The sequence below is a fragment of the Oncorhynchus tshawytscha genome, linkage group LG22 (genome assembly GCF_018296145.1).
Source record: "Oncorhynchus tshawytscha isolate Ot180627B linkage group LG22, Otsh_v2.0, whole genome shotgun sequence".
NCBI lineage: Eukaryota > Metazoa > Chordata > Actinopteri > Salmoniformes > Salmonidae > Oncorhynchus > Oncorhynchus tshawytscha.
The window spans coordinates 21,849,917-21,871,372 of NC_056450.1; the positions used below are offsets into that span (position 1 = coordinate 21,849,917).

General features: G+C 43.9%; 1 protein-coding gene across 2 annotated transcripts in view; it reads left to right on the plus strand.

Moving 5' to 3' along the window:
- vps13d (vacuolar protein sorting 13 homolog D) overlaps positions 1-21,456 on the plus strand; it is a 64,931-nt gene that overhangs the window by 37,597 nt on the left and 5,878 nt on the right. For both annotated transcript variants that reach the window (XM_042303928.1, XM_042303929.1), the window contains 15 exons: positions 869-992; positions 1,225-1,460; positions 1,661-1,763; positions 1,996-2,153; positions 5,612-5,720; positions 6,144-6,314; positions 6,588-6,692; positions 6,954-7,103; positions 7,300-7,452; positions 7,819-7,915; positions 8,204-8,352; positions 8,600-8,734; positions 12,946-13,113; positions 18,149-18,281; positions 18,501-18,696. In XM_042303928.1, coding sequence (XP_042159862.1) covers positions 869-992; positions 1,225-1,460; positions 1,661-1,763; positions 1,996-2,153; positions 5,612-5,720; positions 6,144-6,314; positions 6,588-6,692; positions 6,954-7,103; positions 7,300-7,452; positions 7,819-7,915; positions 8,204-8,352; positions 8,600-8,734; positions 12,946-13,113; positions 18,149-18,281; positions 18,501-18,696 — 2,187 coding nt within the window. The remainder of the gene's footprint in view (positions 1-868; positions 993-1,224; positions 1,461-1,660; positions 1,764-1,995; positions 2,154-5,611; positions 5,721-6,143; positions 6,315-6,587; positions 6,693-6,953; positions 7,104-7,299; positions 7,453-7,818; positions 7,916-8,203; positions 8,353-8,599; positions 8,735-12,945; positions 13,114-18,148; positions 18,282-18,500; positions 18,697-21,456) is intronic.

A 21,456-nucleotide genomic window follows, 5' to 3' on the forward strand; every position in this document is an offset into this window, starting at 1 on the left:
TCGGCGAAAGCCAACATCCACGACAGAGAACGGTTGTCAAGGGCAATGAATTCCATTATCTTGGAGTTAATGGATTTCGCCTTTTGAGTTGTCTCACTGAAATATTCTTATTCTTTCAAATGACTCCTTGGCTTGTCCACACAGCAGACATTGTGGGCTAGGTTAGGAATGTTGTGTAGTGCTGTATATTCTTATGCTCTTGTTCTGTGTGGCGCTGTATATTCTTATGCTCTTGTTCTGTGTGGCGCTGTTATATTCTTATGCTCTTGTTCTGTGTGGCGCTGTATATTCTTATGCTCTTGTTCTGTGTGGCGCTGTATATTCTTATGCTCTTGTTCTGTGTGGCGCTGTATATTCTTATGCTCTTGTTCTGTGTGGCGCTGTATATTCTTATGCTGTATATTCTTATGCTCTTGTTCTGTGTAGTGTTGTATTTTTAATCTACCTACGTTATGTAGGTATGTACGTCAGCTTTGACATCGGTTTTGCACAACGGTGTTAAACTAGACAAGGGTTGATGTTGGCATTTTTAGCTAATACCGTCCGATTCAGATATACTTACTGATTTGGTATCGTGCATCCCTAGTTTAATTGTATAATGACTCTTTACACTATACTTGCTTGTTTTGTCACATAAACTGAAATTAGGCAAGCTATTAGAATTTTAGCAACCAGGAAATGGCGCAGCGATTTTTCTGCACAGTGCACTTTTAATATTCATAAATGATTAAACACTTACACCTGACACTCAGGTGTAAGACCAGAGAGAGCCAACTTTATAATGCCATACCCAACTCATTATAATGGTTAAGTATTACAGAAAATGCCTCTACTGTAGTTGTGCTGTATTGTGTTGTTTCCATGACAGAGACACACTGGGCAACTGTTTCTTCCTGCGAGCTGAGATCACACTGAAGGGAGCCACCTATCAGATCTGCTTCAGCGACACCGACCAACTACCACCGCCGTTCCGCATCGACAACATCTCAGAGGTACAGTATTGGAGATGTCTGCAGGGGTGAACTCTCATATCACAGATTCTCTCAGCGCCATAGATGTACATACAGAGATTGGGAAACTAATCATGTTGGAGCCAAACAATCAAATAATACATTGGAGTTTGCATTGTAACTGACCTGCTGTTATTGGTGAATTTTGTGTTCCAAAATGGCACACATAATCTTATTGAGATACTAAGTCTCAAACTGAGTTTGTTTACTGCAGGTGCCCATCCAGTTCTGGCAGCACGGAGTGGCAGACATCCGGCTTCACACAGAGGTGAAGGCGGGATCAGTGCTGGACTTTGCTTGTGACGAGCCCACCCTGCCCCCCTACCTCACCCTCATCGTGAAGGGTGCCGGCTCGTCCGAGGTCACCGCTGATATGAACTTCTTCCGGGAATACAACAAACTCTACTACGAGAACTTCATCTACATCGCTGCCACATACACTTTTTCTCAGTGAGTATGAGAGAGACGGAGGTTGGACAGGAATAGTTCAGAACCAGGGTCAGGTTCATTTGGTACCAAACGGACAAAAACAGACAAACAGGAAGGGACTACTTGGACTTGTCCAATAAAAATCGCATGTTTTTGCTTGTACAGTGTTCTGCTATGGTATGCCCTAATGAACCCAGACTCATGTTGTTGTGTTTCTACAGGGATGCAGGGAAGAGGCCGGTGGGGAAAAAACGGGTGGTGGCAGGTGCTGAACTGGTGCTGGATGTGGAGACCAAGACCCAGAGAGTCGTCCTCAAGAAAAAGGTGCAACCATTATAGCAAATACACCTTAAAATGTAGCAGTGTTTATGCTTCAAATGTCAGCTACTTCACCCATTTTGTATGACTGGGACAGAACTCTCCATTGGGTTTCATATAACTTTCAGTAGTGAAGTGATCACTTGAAATCCATGAATAAAAAGGCTTTAAGACTGTTTACAGACTAATTTTCCAACTCCAAAATAGCAATATTCCAAACTTGTTCCTGTTACCTCAGGAGCCGGGGAAGCGTTCCCAGCTGTGGCGGATGACGGGAACAGGAATGCTATGTCACGAAGGCTCCTCCCCTCCACAGAGCAAGCCTGCTCAGCCACGCCCCCTGGACTCCTCCCTGGTGCTGGACATCGCGGGGTTGGCAGCAGTCACCGACAATCAGTCAGTCACTGCTTCCCTGACTCAAAAATATTCTTATGTGTGGTTTCATCTTTATAGTATATGTCTGTATCTACACTGAACAAAAATACAAATACAGGGCCTCCCGGGTGGCGCAGTGATTAAGAGCGCTGTACTGCTGTGCCACCAGAGACTCTGGGTTCGTGCCCAGGCTCTGACGTAACCGGCCGTGACCGGGAGGTCCGTGGGGCTAGGGAGGGTTTGGCCGGTAGGGATATCCTCGTCTAGTTGCGCACCAGCAACTCCTGTGGCGGGCCTGGCGCATTGCACGCTAACCAAGGTTGCCAGGTGCACGGTGTTTCCTCCGACACATTGGTACGGCTGGCTTCCGGGTTGGATGCGTGCTGTGTTAAGAAGCAGTGCTGCTTGGTTGGGTTGTGTATCGGAGGACGCATGACCTTCAACCTTCGTCTCTCCCGAGCCCGTACGGGAGTTGTAGTGATGAGACAAGATAGTAGCTACTAACAATTGGATACCACGAAATTGGGGTAAAAAGGGGTAAAGTTCAAAAAATAATAATAAAATACAAATACAAAATATACAGTATAAATGCAACAGCATGTAAGGTGTGAGCTGAAATGAAAGATCCCAGAAATGTTCCATACACACACAAGGCTTATGTCTCTCAAAAAGGTGCTCAACCAGTCAGCGAAAGCCAACATCATCCACGACAGAAAACGGTTGATTGTCAAGGGCAATGAATGCCATTATCTTGGCATTAATGGATTTCGCCTTTGAGTTGTTTCGCTGAAATGTTCAAACTTTTTCAAATGACTGCCCGACTTGAACTTGTTTAGTTGTTGGAAGTGTGCTGTAAGTATTTTTCTGCTTTTGTTCTGTGTAAGCGCTGTATTTTTCGTGGCGTCATTACGTCATGCACGTCAGCTTTGACATCGGTTTTGCACATCGGCGTTAAACTAGACATTGGGCCAATGCCGACGTTGCCATTTTTAGCTAATATCGTCCGATTCCGACATTCTTATCGATATATCGTGCATCCCTAGTTTACATCCCTGAGCATTTCTCCTTTTCCAAGACAATCCATCCACCTGACAGGTGTGGCATATCAAGAAGCTGATTAAACAGCATGAGCATTACACAGGTGTGCCATTCTAAAATGTGCAGTTTTGTCACACAACACAATGCCACAGATATCTCAAGTTTTGAGGGAACGTGCAATTGGCATGCTGACTGCAGGAATGTCCACCGGAGCTGTTGCCAGAGAATTTAATGTTAATTTCTCTACCAGAAGCCGCTGCGAACATTGATTTAAAAAATTTGGCAGTATGTCCAAATGGCCTCACAACTGCAGACTACGTGCATGGTGTTGTGTGGGTGAGAGCGGTTTGCTGATGTTAACGTTGTGAACAGAGTGCCACATGGTGGCGATTGGGTTATGGTATGGGCAGGCATAAGTTACGGACAACTAACACAATTGTATTTTATTTTTGGCAGTTTGAATGCACAGAGATACCGTGAAGACATCCTGAGGCCCATTGTCGTGCCATTCATCTGTCGTCATCACCTCGTGTTTCAGCATGATAATGCATTGCCCCATGTCGCATGCATCTGCACACAATTCCTGGAAGCTGAAAATGTCCCAGTTCTTCCATGGCCTGCATTCTCACCAGACATGTCACCCATTGAGCACGTTTGGGATTCTCCGGATCGATGTGTACGACACTGTGTTCCAGTTCCCGCCAATATCCAGCAACTTCGCACAGCCATTGAAGAGTGGGACAACACAGGCCATAATCAACAGCCTGATCAACTCTATGCGAAGGAGATGTGTTGCGCTGCATGAGGCAAATGGTGGTTACACCAGATAATGACTGGTTTTCTGACACACGCCTAGGCCTGTCACGAGTCATGAAGGCAGTCAAATTCCACATGACTGTTTAGTCACAGTAATTAGGCTTCTCCAAGTGCTGATGCTCCTGCTGGTCATTAATAGTCTACCAAACTTGATAACTGCCTGGTACTCAGCACTCTATTGTCCCTCTAATCACTCTGACATCAATGCAAATGTAATCGGAAATCTGATCAAACACTTCGTGAGAGCCCATGAGCTCATGTTGCACAACATTTCTATAGGCTATGCATATAGAGGAGGATCCCATCAGCTTTCTATAGGCTAGGCCTACTATATTAATTTATTTTATAATATTAAGCACATTGCTTATCTTTACAACAGAAGTATAGCCTACCTGGCTGGCATGAAAATGAACCACGGGGAAAGCATCACCCATTTGCTATTAAAGTGCATACTGTAGATGACGTGTTTTGATAATGGTGTTTTCCCGCTAATGAAACATTTTGCTCTTATAGCCTACTGCCATGTGTGCATTGCTGCACTTATAATGTGAAGAAATAGCCTAATGGTTTATCAACATTTTAATCTAAAAGTTCTGATCTGCTGTGTCAGCCACATTGCGTAAAAAGTTTTTTAGATGCTAGTGGCTGTATTAATTTGGGATCTATTGCATCCCATATCTGTCCCAGATTATGGAATATTTATTTCTTGCAAAGAATAGGTGGACTTTTTTATTATGGGGGATAGTAGATTGACATAGGCTAGTGCTTTTCGTTAGGCCAACTCATCTTGTTTGCTGACGAAAGGTAATGTGGACAGTTCTTCCAGTATATTCAATATGCATCTTGGATTTGGATAAGGACACGTGCAGTTGCATCCCCGATGTGTCTGTCTTCACTTGTAGCCTGTGAGAAAGGCCCGATCACATGATGGATAGACATGGGAGTGAGACACTTCCGAGCATGCAGCACTCTGGGAGAAGGGCACAACGGCCACTGGCCACAAAAGGAATGGATTTTTTTTTAGGGCACTCAATTGTATTCTTCATGCTATAAAATAATGCCACGGAATTCAAAGCAAAACTTGTCTGCTAAATTAACTATTGTAGCTCACGGCTATTTGGCATAGCCAGATCAGAACCTGACATAAGGACAACTCGGAGTATGCTGTTCTGTAATAGACTACATTTTCTTCATATCATGCTGCTTTAGACCTGTCTAAAATAAATAATGGATTTATTGTGATGGTGTAGGCTATATTACATGGATTTATTAGACTTTTTAAAATGTAGATGTTCCAGAGGTCTGCATCAGTGGCTTGTAGGCTATAGTGTTTCTGTTAATCAACAGTCAATTACCGTAAGACTACTGTTATTTGCTTGTCACCGGCTGACAATTTCGTGACCCCCACAGCCCTATCCACGCCACTACCTTTTTTTTCTGTGACCAACAGATGCGCATATCTGTATTCCCAGTCATGTAAAATCCATAGATTTATTTCACTTGACTGATTTCCTTATATGAACTGTAACTCAGTAAAATCTTAGAAATTATTGCCTGTTACATTATTATTTTTTCTGTACATATTTACCTGTATCTGACATCCTTGTCCTCTCCCTTTCCCCTAGCTATGAGCCCTTGATGCTGAGGAGGCCAGACCCGCGGCGCAGCACCACCCAGACTTGGCACTTCTCATCAGGCATGCTGACCTGTGGCCTGCCCCGGCTGGTGGTACAGGTGGGTAGTTCCCACAGAACGCCTCTTTACTATCTGCTGATCAAACATACTTTTGCTGTTACACTTTATTTTAGAAGTATTTTAGCTGTCCATATCAAATTCTTATTTGATTATAATTGGTTTTGGTATCTAATCTTGCATTGTTAAACACTTAATAGTATTTTTCAGAGATGAAGTAACACTTAATTTCCAGCTGAATGTGTTGAAATGTTTAATAGGTACTTCATAATGCTATTGAATAAGGTTCTTATGATTCGAGCACATAGACACTTTTGACAATGTGACCTACGAAGCTTAGAAACAGTGAGCTAGTATATTAGGCCAATACTGTATGTAGACATCTAAAACAAAGTCTCACCAAACCGAATATAGCTCCATTTTTATTTAATGTGCCCCTCTGTGTTGACCTCTGATCCCCCTCAGGCGAACGGTGGTGTGGAGGGGCTGTTTGACGGGGCAGAGGTGGTGCTGGGGCCGGCTGCAGGCCTGCTGGAGCTGGGCCCAGAGCAGCAGTTCATCAACCAGAAGATGAGGCCTGGCTCTGGGGTGCTGTCTGTCCAAGTCCTGCCGGATGGACCCACACGAGTGCTGCAGGTTAGCTTTGGGTGTATTTGGATATATAGTACCAGACAGAGGTTTGGGGACACCCATTCATTTAAGGGTTTTTCTTTATTTTTACTATTGTCTACATAGAATAATAGTGAAGACATCAAAACTATGAAATAACACATATGGAATCACTTAGTAACTAAAAAAGTGCTAAACAAATCAGTTGACTGTATCGTTTCAATACTTTCATGTGGGTTCCATGTCTGCCGATAATTAGAGTATCCTGACTGGCTTTATGTAATGCTGTTGCTACTGTAGATCAGTGACTTCAACCAGCGGCGAATGAACCGGACGTCCCCGAGCACAGAGGAGGACCAGAACAAAGACAACATTCAGAAGAAGAAGCCAGAACAGGAACTGGAGGTACTTACTAACCATTAAAAGTGTATGAAAATACATTTCCTCTTCCTACCCATAGCATACCTTTAAGTCCCTCAAGGATTTCGCTGAGTTTTTTGGGATCATTGCCGTACAAAATGCTTGATTTTGCTGTAGCAATTATGACATTTCGCATTGCAATTTGTAATATTTTTGACAAATTTGTCAAATGTACTGATGAGGGCTAACCTACCATGACCACCATTCTGTCTGTCTCTCCGCCTGTCCGTCTTGTCTGATGGTCAGGTGTTGGTGAACTTGGAGGAAGGCGTGGGTCTCTCCCTGGTTAACAAGCTGCCAGAGGAGCTGGTGTTCACTACATTGTCGGGTATAGACATCCACTTCACTCGCACCGCTGCCAACGAGGTGCTGGAGCTGAGCATCCAGAACATCCAGGTAACTCCTCCTAAACCATTCACCTTCTTAACCCCTTTAGTGCACCTTTTAACTATCAACTGAGGAGTTTGAATTGTAGTTATGTAATGATTGCATCTTTTGCTCTCTTTCTCCCTCTCTCTCTCTCTTTCTCCCTCTCTCTCTCTTTCTCCCTCTCCTTCTCCCTCTCTCTCTCTTTCTCCCTCTCCTCCACCAGGTGGATAATCAGCTCCTGGGCACCACTCAGCCGGTGATGCTGTGTGTTTCCCCAGGCTCCAGTAGTGAGAGCAGCATCGTGGACACTGGTGCCGCCCTGCAGATCAACTCTGTTAAGGTCCCCAGCAACCTCGTTCTCACCGACCTCTTCAAGGTAAGGCCTGACTGCCAAGTTCACTTCACAGCAACTCAGGCATGGCCTGACTCCATCAGGGTCTTATTCATTAGGCAGGAAATTGAAGGAAACAAATTGAAACAGGGAGCGACTACCATGTCTTGTCCAATAAGAAATGCTCGATTTGTATGTTTTTCTAATGTGTGCCCAAATGGATACGACCCATGTGAACAATCACTTACACTTGCTAGCAAATTCAAACTAGTTAGTTTGTTTGCCATACAGTAAGCATTAGCTAACAGTCTACAAAGGAGGCAAGTTCATGAGTGTTTTATAAACTGAATGACTGTTAAGGCTGAGGAGATGTTGTAATATTGAGGTCATGACACAGTGTTTTCTGCGCAGCATCTCATGGTGACAGCGAGGCGCTTCACTGTCATCATCGAGGAGAAACTCCTGCTGAAGCTGCTCAGCTTCTTTGGTTACGGCCACACAGAGGCAGGTGGGTAGACCCCTGGTTCCTGAACGGACATCATGACAGGTTTTTGGACTGTACGAGAGGCATTCTATATATATTCATTTAAAAGCGGACCGTGTATAAATGACTCTAGACATCATTGTATTATACATGTATAAGGCCTGTTGACCATGATGATCAACACTGTTATATGATTTATAATCAGACAATTTGTTAGTTAGTACCATTATAAAGAACAGGTGGTGTGTCTGTCTGCTGTGTGTATCTTGTATTTGGGATGGTCAGTGTTCATTGTCTGTCTTGTGGTTCCAGAACTGGAGAGGTTGGATGAGAGTCTATATGAGAAGGCCAGTGATGACCAGGGAGCTCCCAAGCGCTACTACTTTGAGAACCTGAAGATCAGCCTCCCTCAGGTCAAGCTGAGTGTGTTCACCTCTCACAAGCTCCCGCCTGACCTCAAGGTAAGGTTACTAAATTCAGTACAAAGAAATGATACAGAGCCGTACCAGGACATTCTTACAGGGAAGCATAGCGTGCTTTCTGCATTCATATGTCTGCCTTTGCCTGTTGGGTTTTCTCTTTGACTTAATTGGTTGGCATTACAAGACAAACAAATGTACATGATTCTCCACTTACCTAGAATGTTGTTGATCCACCCAGACAATTTTCTTGTGCTTGTTCTAAAAGTGCTCTCTGTGCTCTCTGCAGGCCCTCAAGGGAACCCTGGGTATCCCGCTGATACGGTTTGAGGATGCAGTGATCAACATGTACCCCTTCACCCGGGTCCACCCTTACGAGACACAGGAGATCATCATCAACGACATCCTCAAGCACTTCAGAGAGGTGAGGGGAAAATGAACAGACAGACTTTCACTGGAAGTGACATGTAATGGCATATTCCAAAATGATGCATATGGCTTTAGCATTCATTTATGTTAATAAGCAGCTAAAGGTGGCAATCTGTTGTAACTTTCAATTTTGGTGATGCGTATTAACCCGGCAGACCTCAACCAGTTACTCAGACTCCGACATCAAGCAGATGTTCTACATAGAACAAGACAAAATGATTATGTAAATGGTGCATGACCTACTCATTTACTCACTTTGAAACCAAAGGCCAACGAGCAGTTTGCTAACATAGCTTCAATTAAATTACCTAATGGGAACACTACTACAGATCCAACTGAAATGAATAATACATTTCAGACATTTTATTCCAATTTGTACTACTCAGGTGTGACCTACAATCACTTTCTAAAACCTTAACACCTCCCACGCCTTTCCTTGGATGCCTGTCACTCATTAGATGCCCATAACATTGTCGGAGCAACAAATAATATGAATAAATGTACAACGCATTCAGAAAGTATTCCCTTTTCCGCATTCTGTCAAGTTTTACAGCCTTGTTCTAAAATTTATTAAATACATGTTTTTCCTCATCAATGTACACACAATACCCCATAATGACAAAGCAAAAACAGGTTTTAGCTATTTTATTACATTTTAGCTAATTTATTACAAAAAAAACAGATACCTCATTTACAAAAGTATTCAGAACCTTTGCTATGAGACTTAAAATTGAGCTCAGGTGCATCCTTTATCCATTGATCGTCCTTGATGTTTCTACAACTTGATTGGTAACTGTGGTAAATTCAATTGATTGGACATGATTTGGAAAGGCACACACCTGTCTAGATAAGTTCCTACAGTTGACAGTGCATGTCAGAGTAAAAACCAAGCCATGAGGTTGAAGGAATTGTCCATAAAGCTCCAAGACCGGATTGTGTCAAGGCACAGATCTGGGGAAAGGTACCAAAAAATGTCTGTAGCATTGAAAGCCCTCAAGAACACAGTGGCCTCCATCATTCTTAAATGGAAGTAGTTTGGAACCACCCAGACTCTTCCTAGAGCTAGAAGCCCGGCCAAACTAAGCAATCGGGGGAGAAGGGCCTTGGTCAGGAAGGTAACTAAGAATCAGATGGTCTCTGACAGAGCTCCAGAGTTGCTCTGTGGAGATGGGAGAACCTTCCAGATATACAACAATTTCTGCAGCACTCCACCAATCAGGCCTTTATGGTAGAGTCGCCAGACAGAAGCCACTCCTCATTAAAAGGCGCGTGACATCCCACTTGGAGTTTGCCAAAAGGCACCTAAAGACTCTCCGCCCATGAGAAACAAGATTCTCTGGTTTGATTGAACTCTTTGGCCTGAATGCCAAGCGTCACGTCTGGAGGAAACCTGGCACCGTCCTTGGGGTAAAGAACGATGTGGCAGTTTCACACTGTGTGGGATGTTTTACAGCGGCAGGGGCTGAGACTAGTCAGGGTTGAGGGAAAGATGAATGTAGCAAAGTACAGAGAGATCCTTGATGAAAACTTGTTCCAGAGCGTTCAGTACCTCAGACTGGGGCAAAGGTTCACCTTCCAACAGGACATTGACCCTAAGCACACAGCCAAGACAACGCAGGAGTCGCTTCGGGACAAGTCTCTGAATGTCCTTGAGTGACCCAGCCAGAGCCCGGACTTGAACCTGATCAAACAACTCTGGACAGACCTGAAAATAGCTGTGCAGCAACGCTCCCCATCCAACCTGACAGAGCTTGAGATGATCTGCAGAGAAGAATGGGAGAAACTCCCCAAATACAGGTGTGCCAAGCTTGTAGCGTCATACCCAAGAAGACTCGAGGCTGTAATCGCTGCCAAAGGTGCTTCAACAAAGTACTGAGTAAAGGGTCTGAATATTTAAGTAAAGTAATATTTCTGTTTTTATTTTTTATACATTTGCACACATCTAAAAACCTGTCATTATGGGGAATTGTGTATAGATTGATGAGGGGGGGGAGGAACTGTATAATACATTTTACAATAAGGCTGTAATGTAACAAAATGTGGAAAAAGGCAAGGGGTCTGGATACTTTCCGAATGCATCCGGGGCTGGATGGCATACCACCTAAATGTTACATCACATTCTGCCACTCATTAGATATGATTCACTCTGCTGTCACCAACGAACGGTTCATTCACGAAAAATGATAATATTGCCATTATTTCACTGCTTTTAAAGGACAAAGACCCTTCTTAACTGTTCTAGTTATCACCACCTTTTTCTGCTCAATGCCGATATTAAACTTTACGCCAAAGTGTTGGCATCTCGCCTAGCACCCTTTATGACCTCTAGTTCATAACAACCAAACAGGTTTTTATAAAAGTACGCCTCATGGCTGATCATATTCATTGCCTCCTATATCATCGAAGCATCAGATAGTGAGTCTCATAATGCAGTTCTCTCACTTGATGCAGAAAAGTCTTTTGATCACCTAGAATGTTATTTTCAGTAAGTGTTACACCACATGGGTATCGGATTATTTTATGTCAATGATTCAAACCCTTATGCCAACCAATCTGCAATGGCTCTAACTGGGAACATCTGCTCGTGTCCGTTCTCTCCAGGGATTTCTTTGTTATTTGTCTTATCTGTTGAACCCATAGCCCAGACAGCACGCCAATCAGTCTGCCATGATCCTATCATAATCTATGGCTCCAAACATCACTGATATGCTGATTACATGATTATTCTTCCAGAAAGTTCCTCAGTCTCTTCCCCACCTTTTTAGATATCTTCAGGTTTTTTTTAGCAAAATTGCAGGATACAAGATCAATTGAGGGTCTGCATTATTACCATTAAACTATAGACCAGAGTCCTCTATTCCTTTAAATATCCCAGTGGTCCACAATTTCATATATCTGGGTGTTCAAATGTATCCCTCGTTGCAAAAGATTGTTTTGAATAATTTGAAGTCTTTAAAGATGTAGAAACAGATGTATGTAGATGGACTTCATCTCCATATTAATTTCAGTTGTTCAAATCAACATCCTTCCTCAAAAGAATAGTTTCAGGTCAATGCTCCCTATAGCACCACCTCCATATTACAGAGACAAAAAACCTCAGATGGACTAAGCCTCCCAATCTTCCAATGGTAGACTTGGTCCTTGCTCTGCATTCTCTTGCTACTTGGTTAAATCCAGAAGCTTGCTTGTCATGGCGTCCCATAGAAGAAAATGTTTTCAGCCGCACATATTACAAAACCTAATTTATTCCAATGTTCTTCTGAAACAATTTAAATTAAGATTTGGCCCTATCATTTCACACACCTTTTCTGTTTGTTTTCCATAATCCTGGTCTCCGGGTGGGAGGCCCTATCTACTTTCCCCTGTGGTATGACAATGGAGTGCACACACTTTCAGATATTCTTGGGGATGGGGGTCTCTGCGCATTCCAAGACATCCAACAAAAGCACAACCTGCCTGGCACCTTGTTATTTTTCTACTTACAATTACGTTTGGTGATACCTTGGGAAACAAAGATCAGCCTTTATACCTTTCATAAGGTACTGCTTAGAAAAAGAGGTCTCGTCTCTGAAATGTATTCCCTTCTAGTAAAGGCCTCGTCCAAGCCTCTTTTAAATTGACAGATTGTGGAATAAAGATCTACAATCATTCAACAATGTTCTCAATTGGCAAACAATATGGCACAGTATAGTTTTATCTTCCAGAAATTCACAGAACTTATTTTACTCCCTGGAAATGATATCAAATCAAAGTCAAACCATCACATAATTATACTCTCTGCTCTAATGACACTCAGGGCACCTTCTTCCATATGATGTGGGAATGGTACTTCTGGAATATGATCTGCATTGTGCGCTCTGTTGTAATATCAAAAACAATCCCATGTTTACCATCTGTTCTACTACTTAATGACTCAAATGTAGCTCAAATGTAGAGCTCTCTGTTAAACAGAGACTGCTTTTGTGAGACAGCATTTTTTTTTAAATGATCCCCCCCAAAACAATCCTGGCAGGACTCTGGAGGAGGAGGCTCTTTGCAAGTATTATCCACACTGATTGTTTTAAATCATCAATGCTTAACTTCAAACTTCCATTCAAGCCTAGGTCACAGTGAAGTAACCAATCAGGTGCTGCTGCATCTCACAGCCAATCAGGTTTTGTTGCTGTTGCACTTCACAGCCAATCCCATTGATGTGTTCCTCTTCAGGAGCTGATTAGCCAGGCGGCTCAGATACTCGGCTCGGTGGACTTCCTGGGGAACCCCATGGGACTGCTCAATGATGTCACCGAGGGCGTCTCTGAGCTTATCAAGTACGGCAATGTAGGCGGGCTCATCCGCAACGTCACACACGGAGTGTCCAACTCTGCCGCCAAGGTATTGTTGTTGGGGTTTACCTTCCTGTTTACTTGTGCTCTGTGTTGATGTTGATTGTGTTTAACTTTGCATTATGAAATTACAGTAGGTGTCCCAGTTTCAAGACTACTAAGCTGAAATGAGGCAATGTGGAAATGAGGCAAAGCGAAGGTCTCCTCCTTGAAAGAGAGCATTACAGTTGTATAACTACCTGACCCTAGGGCTGACCAACTCTTAGCAAACATCTAAAATATTGTTATATTTAATGGATACTCATAGTGAATACATAGAGGATATGACACGTTTACAGCAGGTCTGTATATGTTCTATTTTCTTGATCAGTAACCTTCCAAGGACCAGTGTAATGCCCCAACCCTTTGGCCATTCTGTCCCTGAACAGTAATCAGTTCCTCTTCATTACAATGAGACGTGTCCTGGGGGGCACTGTTCCACGCTAAAGGACCCTTTCTGGTTTTGGAACGTTGTCGGTCCAGAACCCAGCCATTTAGCCCCAAGTCCTCCTCTCTCCCCTATCCTCAGCCAGCTCTCAGCAGGCCTCTGGAAGATACAGGCAGCCCCACACACTCCCCCTGCCAAACTGTGTCAGCCAGCTTAATGTCAGTCAGCTCACTCTCTTTCTGTCTCCCCCCCTCTCTCTCTTTCTGTGCTCTAGCGCTCTCTCATTCCCTCCCTCCCCCTCTCTCTGTCTCTCTTTGTCCCCTCTCCCTGCACGGCAATTTACTCGTATTTGTGCTGCGGCATTGATGTCATGAATATCAGACAGCCAGTAGGCCCGGTCACACAGCCCTTGTCCTAGCTCTTGACCAGCCCATGGCCCCAGGCCCACACACACCACTCACGTCCTGCCCCAGATTTCAGCTCTGCTTTGTAACTGTAACTTGCTGTTGCTTATTGCAAATGGAATCCCTCTGTCTGCCTACGCTCGGGAACACACACATTGAGGTAGTGAGATCCTGGCACACCAACTTTTCCCATTGAGGCTAATCCATAATCCTAGTTTAAGGCAGCTCTGCTCCTGTTGACTGGTTGAAATCTTTGTATCTGCGATTCTAAACACTCTGTCAAGGCAGTGTCCTGTAACGTTTGCTCTCCTGAAAATGAAGGATGACTTCTTCTCCACTGACTTGACATACTCCTCCCTCTCTGAAGAAAAACAAATGTCATCATTAGTTTACTTTCATGTTTTTCTTTCTTCCAATCAAATTGTGAACAATCGCTTTGTTTGCTGAACAATAATAAAATAGGAGGAGCCCCTATGCACACGGGCATGCCCACACACACACACACACACACACACACACACACACACACACACACACACACACACACACACACACACAGGGGTGTCCAACTTCTAATAAAAATGGCTAGCCAAGATGTGTGCCTTATAAAAATTTGATGCCACAGTATTCAATGGAAAAAAGTTAATCTCCCAATGGTATTTAAGTGTCTTGATGAAATGAATGACCTTGTTATTAATTCATTTAAATCAGCTCAAGAAGTATGTTGTCAAAAAGAAGCAAAACACTAGTTTTGTCACTTAACTATGTTAAACCAGTCATCTAATTGTTCATCATTTCTCACTTGAAACATCCTCTCACTGTCACTTGGGTTTATTTTCAGCAAACTTAACATGTGTAAATATTTGTTGTATGAACATAAGATTCAACAACTGAGACAGAAACTGAACAAGTTCCACAGACATGTGACTCACATAAATGGAATAATGTGTACCTGAACAAAGGGGGGGGGTCAAAATCAAAAGTAGCAGTCAGTAACTGGTGTGGCCACCAGCTGCATTAATTACTGCAGTACATCTCCTCCTCATGGACTGCACCAGATTTGACAGTTCTTGCTGTGAGATGTTACCCCACTCTTCCACCAAGGCACCTGCAAGTTCCTGGACATTTCTGGGGGGAATGGCCCTAGCCCTCATGCTCTGATCCAACAGGTTCCAGACGTGCTCAATGGGATTGAGATCCGGGCTCTTCGCTGGCTTTAGCAGTAACACTGACATTCCTGTCTCGCAGGAAATCACGCACAGAACGAGCAGTATGGCTGGTGGCATTGTCGTGCTGGAGGGTCATGTCGGGATGAGCCTGCAAGAAGGGTACCACATGAGGGAGGAGGATGTCTTCCCTGTAACGCACAGCATTGAGATTGTTGTCATTGCAGGCAATCTGTCCGATGATGCTGTGACACACTGCCCCAGACCATGACGGACCCTCCACCTCCAAAACGATCCCGCTCCAGAGTACAGGCCTCAGTGTAACGCTCATTCCTTCAACGATAAATGCGAGTCCGACCATCACCCCTGGTGAGACAAAACCGAGACTCGTCAGTGAAGAGCCAGTCCTGTCTGGTCCAGTGAAGGTGGGTGTGTGCCCAAAGGCGACGTTTCCGGTGATGTCTGGTTTTGACCTGCCTTACAACAGGCCTACAAGCCCTCAGTCCAGCCTCTCTCAGCCTATTGCGGACAGTCTGAGCATTGATGGAGGGATTGTGCATTCCTGGTGTAACTCGAGCAGTTGTTGTTGCCATCCTGTACCTGTCCCGCAGGTGTGATGTTCGAATGTACCCGATCCTGTGCAGGTGTTGTTACACGACGATCAGCTGTCCGACCTGTCTCCCTTTAGCGCTGTCTTAGGTGTCTCACAGTACGGACACTGCAATTTATTGCCTTGACCACATCTGTAGTCCTCATTCCTCCTTGCAGCATGCCTCAGGCACATTCACGCAGATGAGCAGGGACCCTGGGCATCTTGCTTTTGGTGTTTTTCAGAGTCAGTAGAAAGGCCTCTTTGGTGTCCTAAGTTTTCATAACTGGGACCTTAATTGCCTACCGTCTGTAAGCTGTCTTAACGACCTTTCCACAGGTGAATGTTCATTAATTGTTTATGGTTCATTGAACAAGCATGGGAAACAGTGTTTAAACCCTTTACAATGAAGATCTGTGAAGTTATTTGGATTTTTACTAATTATCTTTGAAGACAGGGTCCTGAAAAAGGGACGTTTCTTTTTGTTGAGTTTAGATGAGTTTAGTTTATGTAGGCCTCTACAGCCGTGAACCTTTGGCCTAACTGCTTCTGCATTTCCACTTGATGGTTGTTATGCTTTCTTTATGGATGTTATTTTTCTCCTTTTTATGGGTTGGTCTGCTCAACTCATTCCCTGGCCCGGGTAGCAGACCTTCTACTAAAAACTCTTGCTGTATAGACCTATTTGACCCCTTCCATATACATAGCTAGCATACATTGAGGACATTATTGCAGGTTTAATTGAGAGACTTCAAAAGTATTGATAGGAAATGGAACTAAATGGAACTAAATATTGGCGTGCTTATGTTTGTGCGCGTGGTATGTTGCAGCTGGTCACCTACACACCACATGTAAAACCACACTGAATAGTTTCCTTGTTCCTTGCTGGGTTTAGTTTCATCTGATGCACCTTCACCCCTTTAATGACTGACACTCCATGTAATCTCTGAGATCCCTTCCTTGATCACCCAACGTTAACACACCAGACGGACCCCAGTTTCACATTGTGTGTGTCCTTCAGCATAGAAGGGGAGGAGGGGGTGTAAACTTGAAAGCATCTTTATCTCCCCCTCACTCCTCACCCCCTTGGGGATACAGGTCTGGTACGTACATTGGTTTAGTTTCACAAAGAGGGGGAATAAAATAAAAAAATTGAGAAGGAGAGAGTTCATGCTGGCCTTCCAATGAACTCTCCGGGGACTTTGCTTGGCAAGGTCATCCCAAGTTCAGTCTTGGTGCTGGCTGCAGAGTGGCGGAGGGCCCGGGTGTGTTTACACAGAACCCAGCCTCCTCTGGGGAGCTTCCCCTGTAACACAAACCCACTTCCAGCAGGCACCTGCTGGGTGGAAGGGAGGAGAGGGGATAGGAGGAGGGGGAGAGAGGTCAGCGCTGGGGAAAGATGGGGGTGTGAAGGCACTCCACTCCAGCAGACAAATTACTTGCTGATTATATTGGCCAGATGGATAAGGCAGGCGCTGTGTAAAATCTGTTTTCTTCTCTATCAGTCCCCCCTGTCTCTCTAGTTCAGTTGTGGGGGATGAGAACCAGCCAACCAGCATTGGGATATTGTAGAACTTTTTCACTCTGTGAGGTTGTGAGCTCTGGATATGTGACACGCATTTGACTTTTAATATGGTCACTCAACAGCAGCTCATCTCAGGATTCACTGGTAAATGGTAAAAGGAAAGAAATTGGGCTTGGAATTGCCAGGGACCTCATAATATGATATTATCATGATACTTAGGTGCCGATATGATATGTATTGTGATTCTATATTAATTGCGATTCAATACTGCAATTCTATTGTGATTTAGATTTTTTTCAAATATATTGCTCTCTATATCTGTGGCAGAATGACAAGAGAATAAAGGAGAAAGTTTTGCCTCAAGAAGATGGAGAACATGCTATAGAAAGAGATACCAGAGTTTTGGCACAGGAACAGCCAACTAGCGCTAGCTAACGTTAACTAACAACAAAAAATGCTCAATACTTGGAGTCATTATCTATATAATATTGTGATACTGTATCGATTTCTTCCCCCATCACTAGAAAGAAATTGACAACATTTACAGTATGAGTTAGGTGGTTTTGTTGGATGGCTTCGACTTGAGTTAGTATCCTTTATAAGTTTGAAAGAGAGAAAGACATCATGCTTGTGTGATTTGAAAGGTATTTGACTGGGACAAATAAGAGCCAATCCATCATTCCACTGCAAGGCCTAGTGTGAGGGCTGCACTGGTCTAATGGCCCCTACATAGCGTGTGGGAGCACTATGTGGTCGAACTGAATCTTTTTAATACCTTTTTAAATACTTTATGAATATAGAAGGGTGGCCAAAACTGAGCCTTGAGGTACACCTTTTCTAAGAAGTGATAAATAGACTCTGCATTATTCAAGACTATTTCCAAATACTGTGTATAAAGCATGCTTGAAATGAAGGGTTTTGCTGATATGGTGTGAAAAAGACTGACCGAAGAGACTCTCTCTCTCTGTCTTAGTTTGCAGGGACTTTGTCGGACGGGTTGGGCAAGACCATGGACAATCGACATCAGAATGAAAGAGAGTACATCCGTTACCATGGCGCCACCAGCGGAGAGCATCTGGTGGCTGGGATTCATGGATTGGCTCATGGTATGTACTATTACAGTAATACTGTAGTGGTACTAATAATACTGTAGTAATATCACTGACTGTAGTCTCTTTCACTTTTAATATGGCACTTGCATTTTATTACTCAAACATTAGATAGAACCCAGCGGATCTATCAGGCCCTTTTTAATCTGTAATACATCAGAATCCATTTAGCTGTTCGTGAGGAGTCACACCTGGTTCTTATCTGGTGTCTCACAGGTATCATCGGAGGGTTGACCAGCGTCATCACTTCCACAGTAGAGGGGGTGAAGACTGAGGGAGGAGTCAGCGGCTTCTTCTCTGGCCTGGGGAAAGGTCTGGTTGGTACGGTGACCAAGCCGGTGGCCGGTGCACTGGACTTTGCCTCTGAGACAGCACAGACGGTCCGAGACATGGCCAGCCTCAGTAACCACAGGTAAGTGCCTAAACCCGGAGAGACATGTCATAACACCAATTTTACCATGAGAATTACTCCTAAATGGCAACTTTCAAAGAAAAACCATTCGATCCCTGCCACTCTCAATGGGAACCAATCGCTTAAAAAATGCTTGCCATTTCCTCAGAGGATGATGTCATCCTCCTGAGGAGGAGGAGCTGGCCAGTCAGGGGTCTACTCGCATTCATCTTTTTAATGACCGGTATGCGCCCACACCATTCTGTTGTTGGGGTATGCCCACACCATTCTGTTGTTGTAGTATGCCCACACCATTCTGTTGTTGGGGTATGCCCACACCATTCTGTTGTTGTGGTATGCCCACACCATTCTGTTGTTGGGGTATGCCCACACCATTCTGTTGTTGTGGTATGCCCACACCATTCTGTTGTTGGGGTATGCCCACACCATTCCAACACAGAAAAGCTGCTTTTTTTTAGCATACTTAAAGGTCCAATGCAGAGAGAGGCAGAGAGAGGCAGGGAGAGACTCCAGATATAACAGTCTGACCCTAGCCCTGACACATAAACTACATACATTTATCAAGCAATAATTTTGTTAGGACAGTGTGGGTGTGGTCTGAGAGTGGGAAGGGGAAAACTAGCTGTTATTGGTAGAGAGATTTGGAACTCTCTTTCTTATTGGTCTATTAACTTCCGAGTGGCGCAGTGGTCTAAGGCACTGCATCTCAGTGCAAGAAACGTCACTACAGTCCCTGGTTCGAATCCAGGCTGTATCACATCCAGCCATGATTAGGAGTCCCATAGGGCGGCACACTGTTGGCCCAGCGTCGTCCAGGTATGGCTGGTGTAGGCCGTCATTGTAAATAAGAATTTGTTCTTAACTGACTTGGCTAGTTAAATGAGGGTTAAATAAAACGTATATTTTTTTACTAATGTAAATCTCCATCCTACCTAACGGGCAAATATCCAGTGGTCTTTTCAAACAGCTCTTACACTAAAAGGGCATTATCATTTTCACAATATTGTTCCAACCTCCATAGTGTGGAAATATATAAAAAACACAATACATTCTAGTTTGACTGCACTGGGCCTTTAATAAAATGTAAAATGCCTAACTATTTCACTCAATGCAATTAATTATAGGTCATATTTCATAGAAATCTGAAAACACTGGACAGTTACTTTAATATGGTGCAGGTTCTCATGTATTTCTTCAGAATGTTGTGATACTCACATACTCCTATTTGTGCACGCCAACTAAACCCACCAGATGTGCTTGTAAATGCCACCTGCCATTTTTAATGGGGTCGGCTGGCTTGATGCTGGGTCAAGCCTCTCCCCCAATTAGAGTCTATAGCAGCGCAGCATGGCAGGTAACGGTCCTCACAGCCACTCTAACTCACACAGACACAAGGTGTGACACCTACTGACTGGGCTCAGCACTGTTTTTTGGAGCCGGTCTCTGTCCTCTCCAGCTCTCACTGGTTTTAAAGCCACAGGCAGGTTGTATTACACAGGCTGTCTGGGAGTTCAAGCCATTTATACAGTGTGTGTATACGTTAGGCAGACAAAGTGCACAATGGCATTTGTGTACTTGGAATGGTAAATATAACAGATTGCAATAATGCATCACTGTGGGTGGTGTGTGTGTGTGGGGGGGGTGTTGACTAGGAAATGTTGTCTGTTTGGGAGGATTGTGTGTGTGTGTGATTTTTATTTTTTAACTAGGCAAGTCAGGTAAGAACAGGTTCTTATTTACAATGAAGGCCTCCTGTGGGAACGGGGACTGGGATAAAAAATGAAATACAAATGTAGGACAAAACACACATCGCAACGAGACAACACTAAATAAAGAGACCTAAGACAATATCAACAGCATGGCAGCAACACATGAAAACAGAGCAGGGTGACACCACCATGATAGCAACACCACATGGTAGCAGCAAAAAACATGATACAAACATTATTGGGCACAGACACCAGCACAAAGGTCAATAAGGTAGCGACAACAAAACATAACGTTAAGCAGCCACAACTGTCAGTAAGTGTGTCCATGATTGAGTATTTGAATGAAGAGATTGAGATAAAACTGTCCAGTTTCAGTGTTTGTTGCAGCTCGTTCCAGTCGCTAGCTGCAGCGAACTGAAAAGAGGAACGACCCAGTGATGTGTGTGCTTTCGGGACCTTTAACAGAATGTGACTGGCAGAATGGGTGTTGTATGTGGAGGATGATGGCTGCATTAGGTATCTCAGATAGTGAGGCTTAAGAGGGTTTTATAAATAAGCATCAACCAGTGTGTCTTGCGACGTGTATACAGCGAAGACCCATTTACAGAGGAGTATAGAGTGCAGTGATGTGTCCTATAAGGAGCATTGATGGCAAATCTGATGACCGAAAGGTAAAGAACATCTAGCCGCTGGAGAGCACCCTTACCTGTCGATCTGTAAATGATGTTGTCGTAATCTAGCATGGGTAGAATGGTCATCTGAATCAGGGTTAGTTTGGCAGCTGGGGTGAAAGAGGAGTGATTACGATAGAGGAAACCAAGTCTAGATTTAACCTTAGTCTGCAGCTTTGATATGTGCTGAGAGAAGGACAGTGTACCGTCAAGCCAAACTCCCAAGTACTTGTATGAGGTGACTACCTCAAGCTCTCTGACAGGCAGTGGCTGAGACAGCACATGTTCTGACTTTATACACTGCACTCTTTGAGAGAGGTAGTTAGCAAACCAGCCCAAAGACCCCTCAGACACTAATACTCTTTAGCCGACCCACAAGA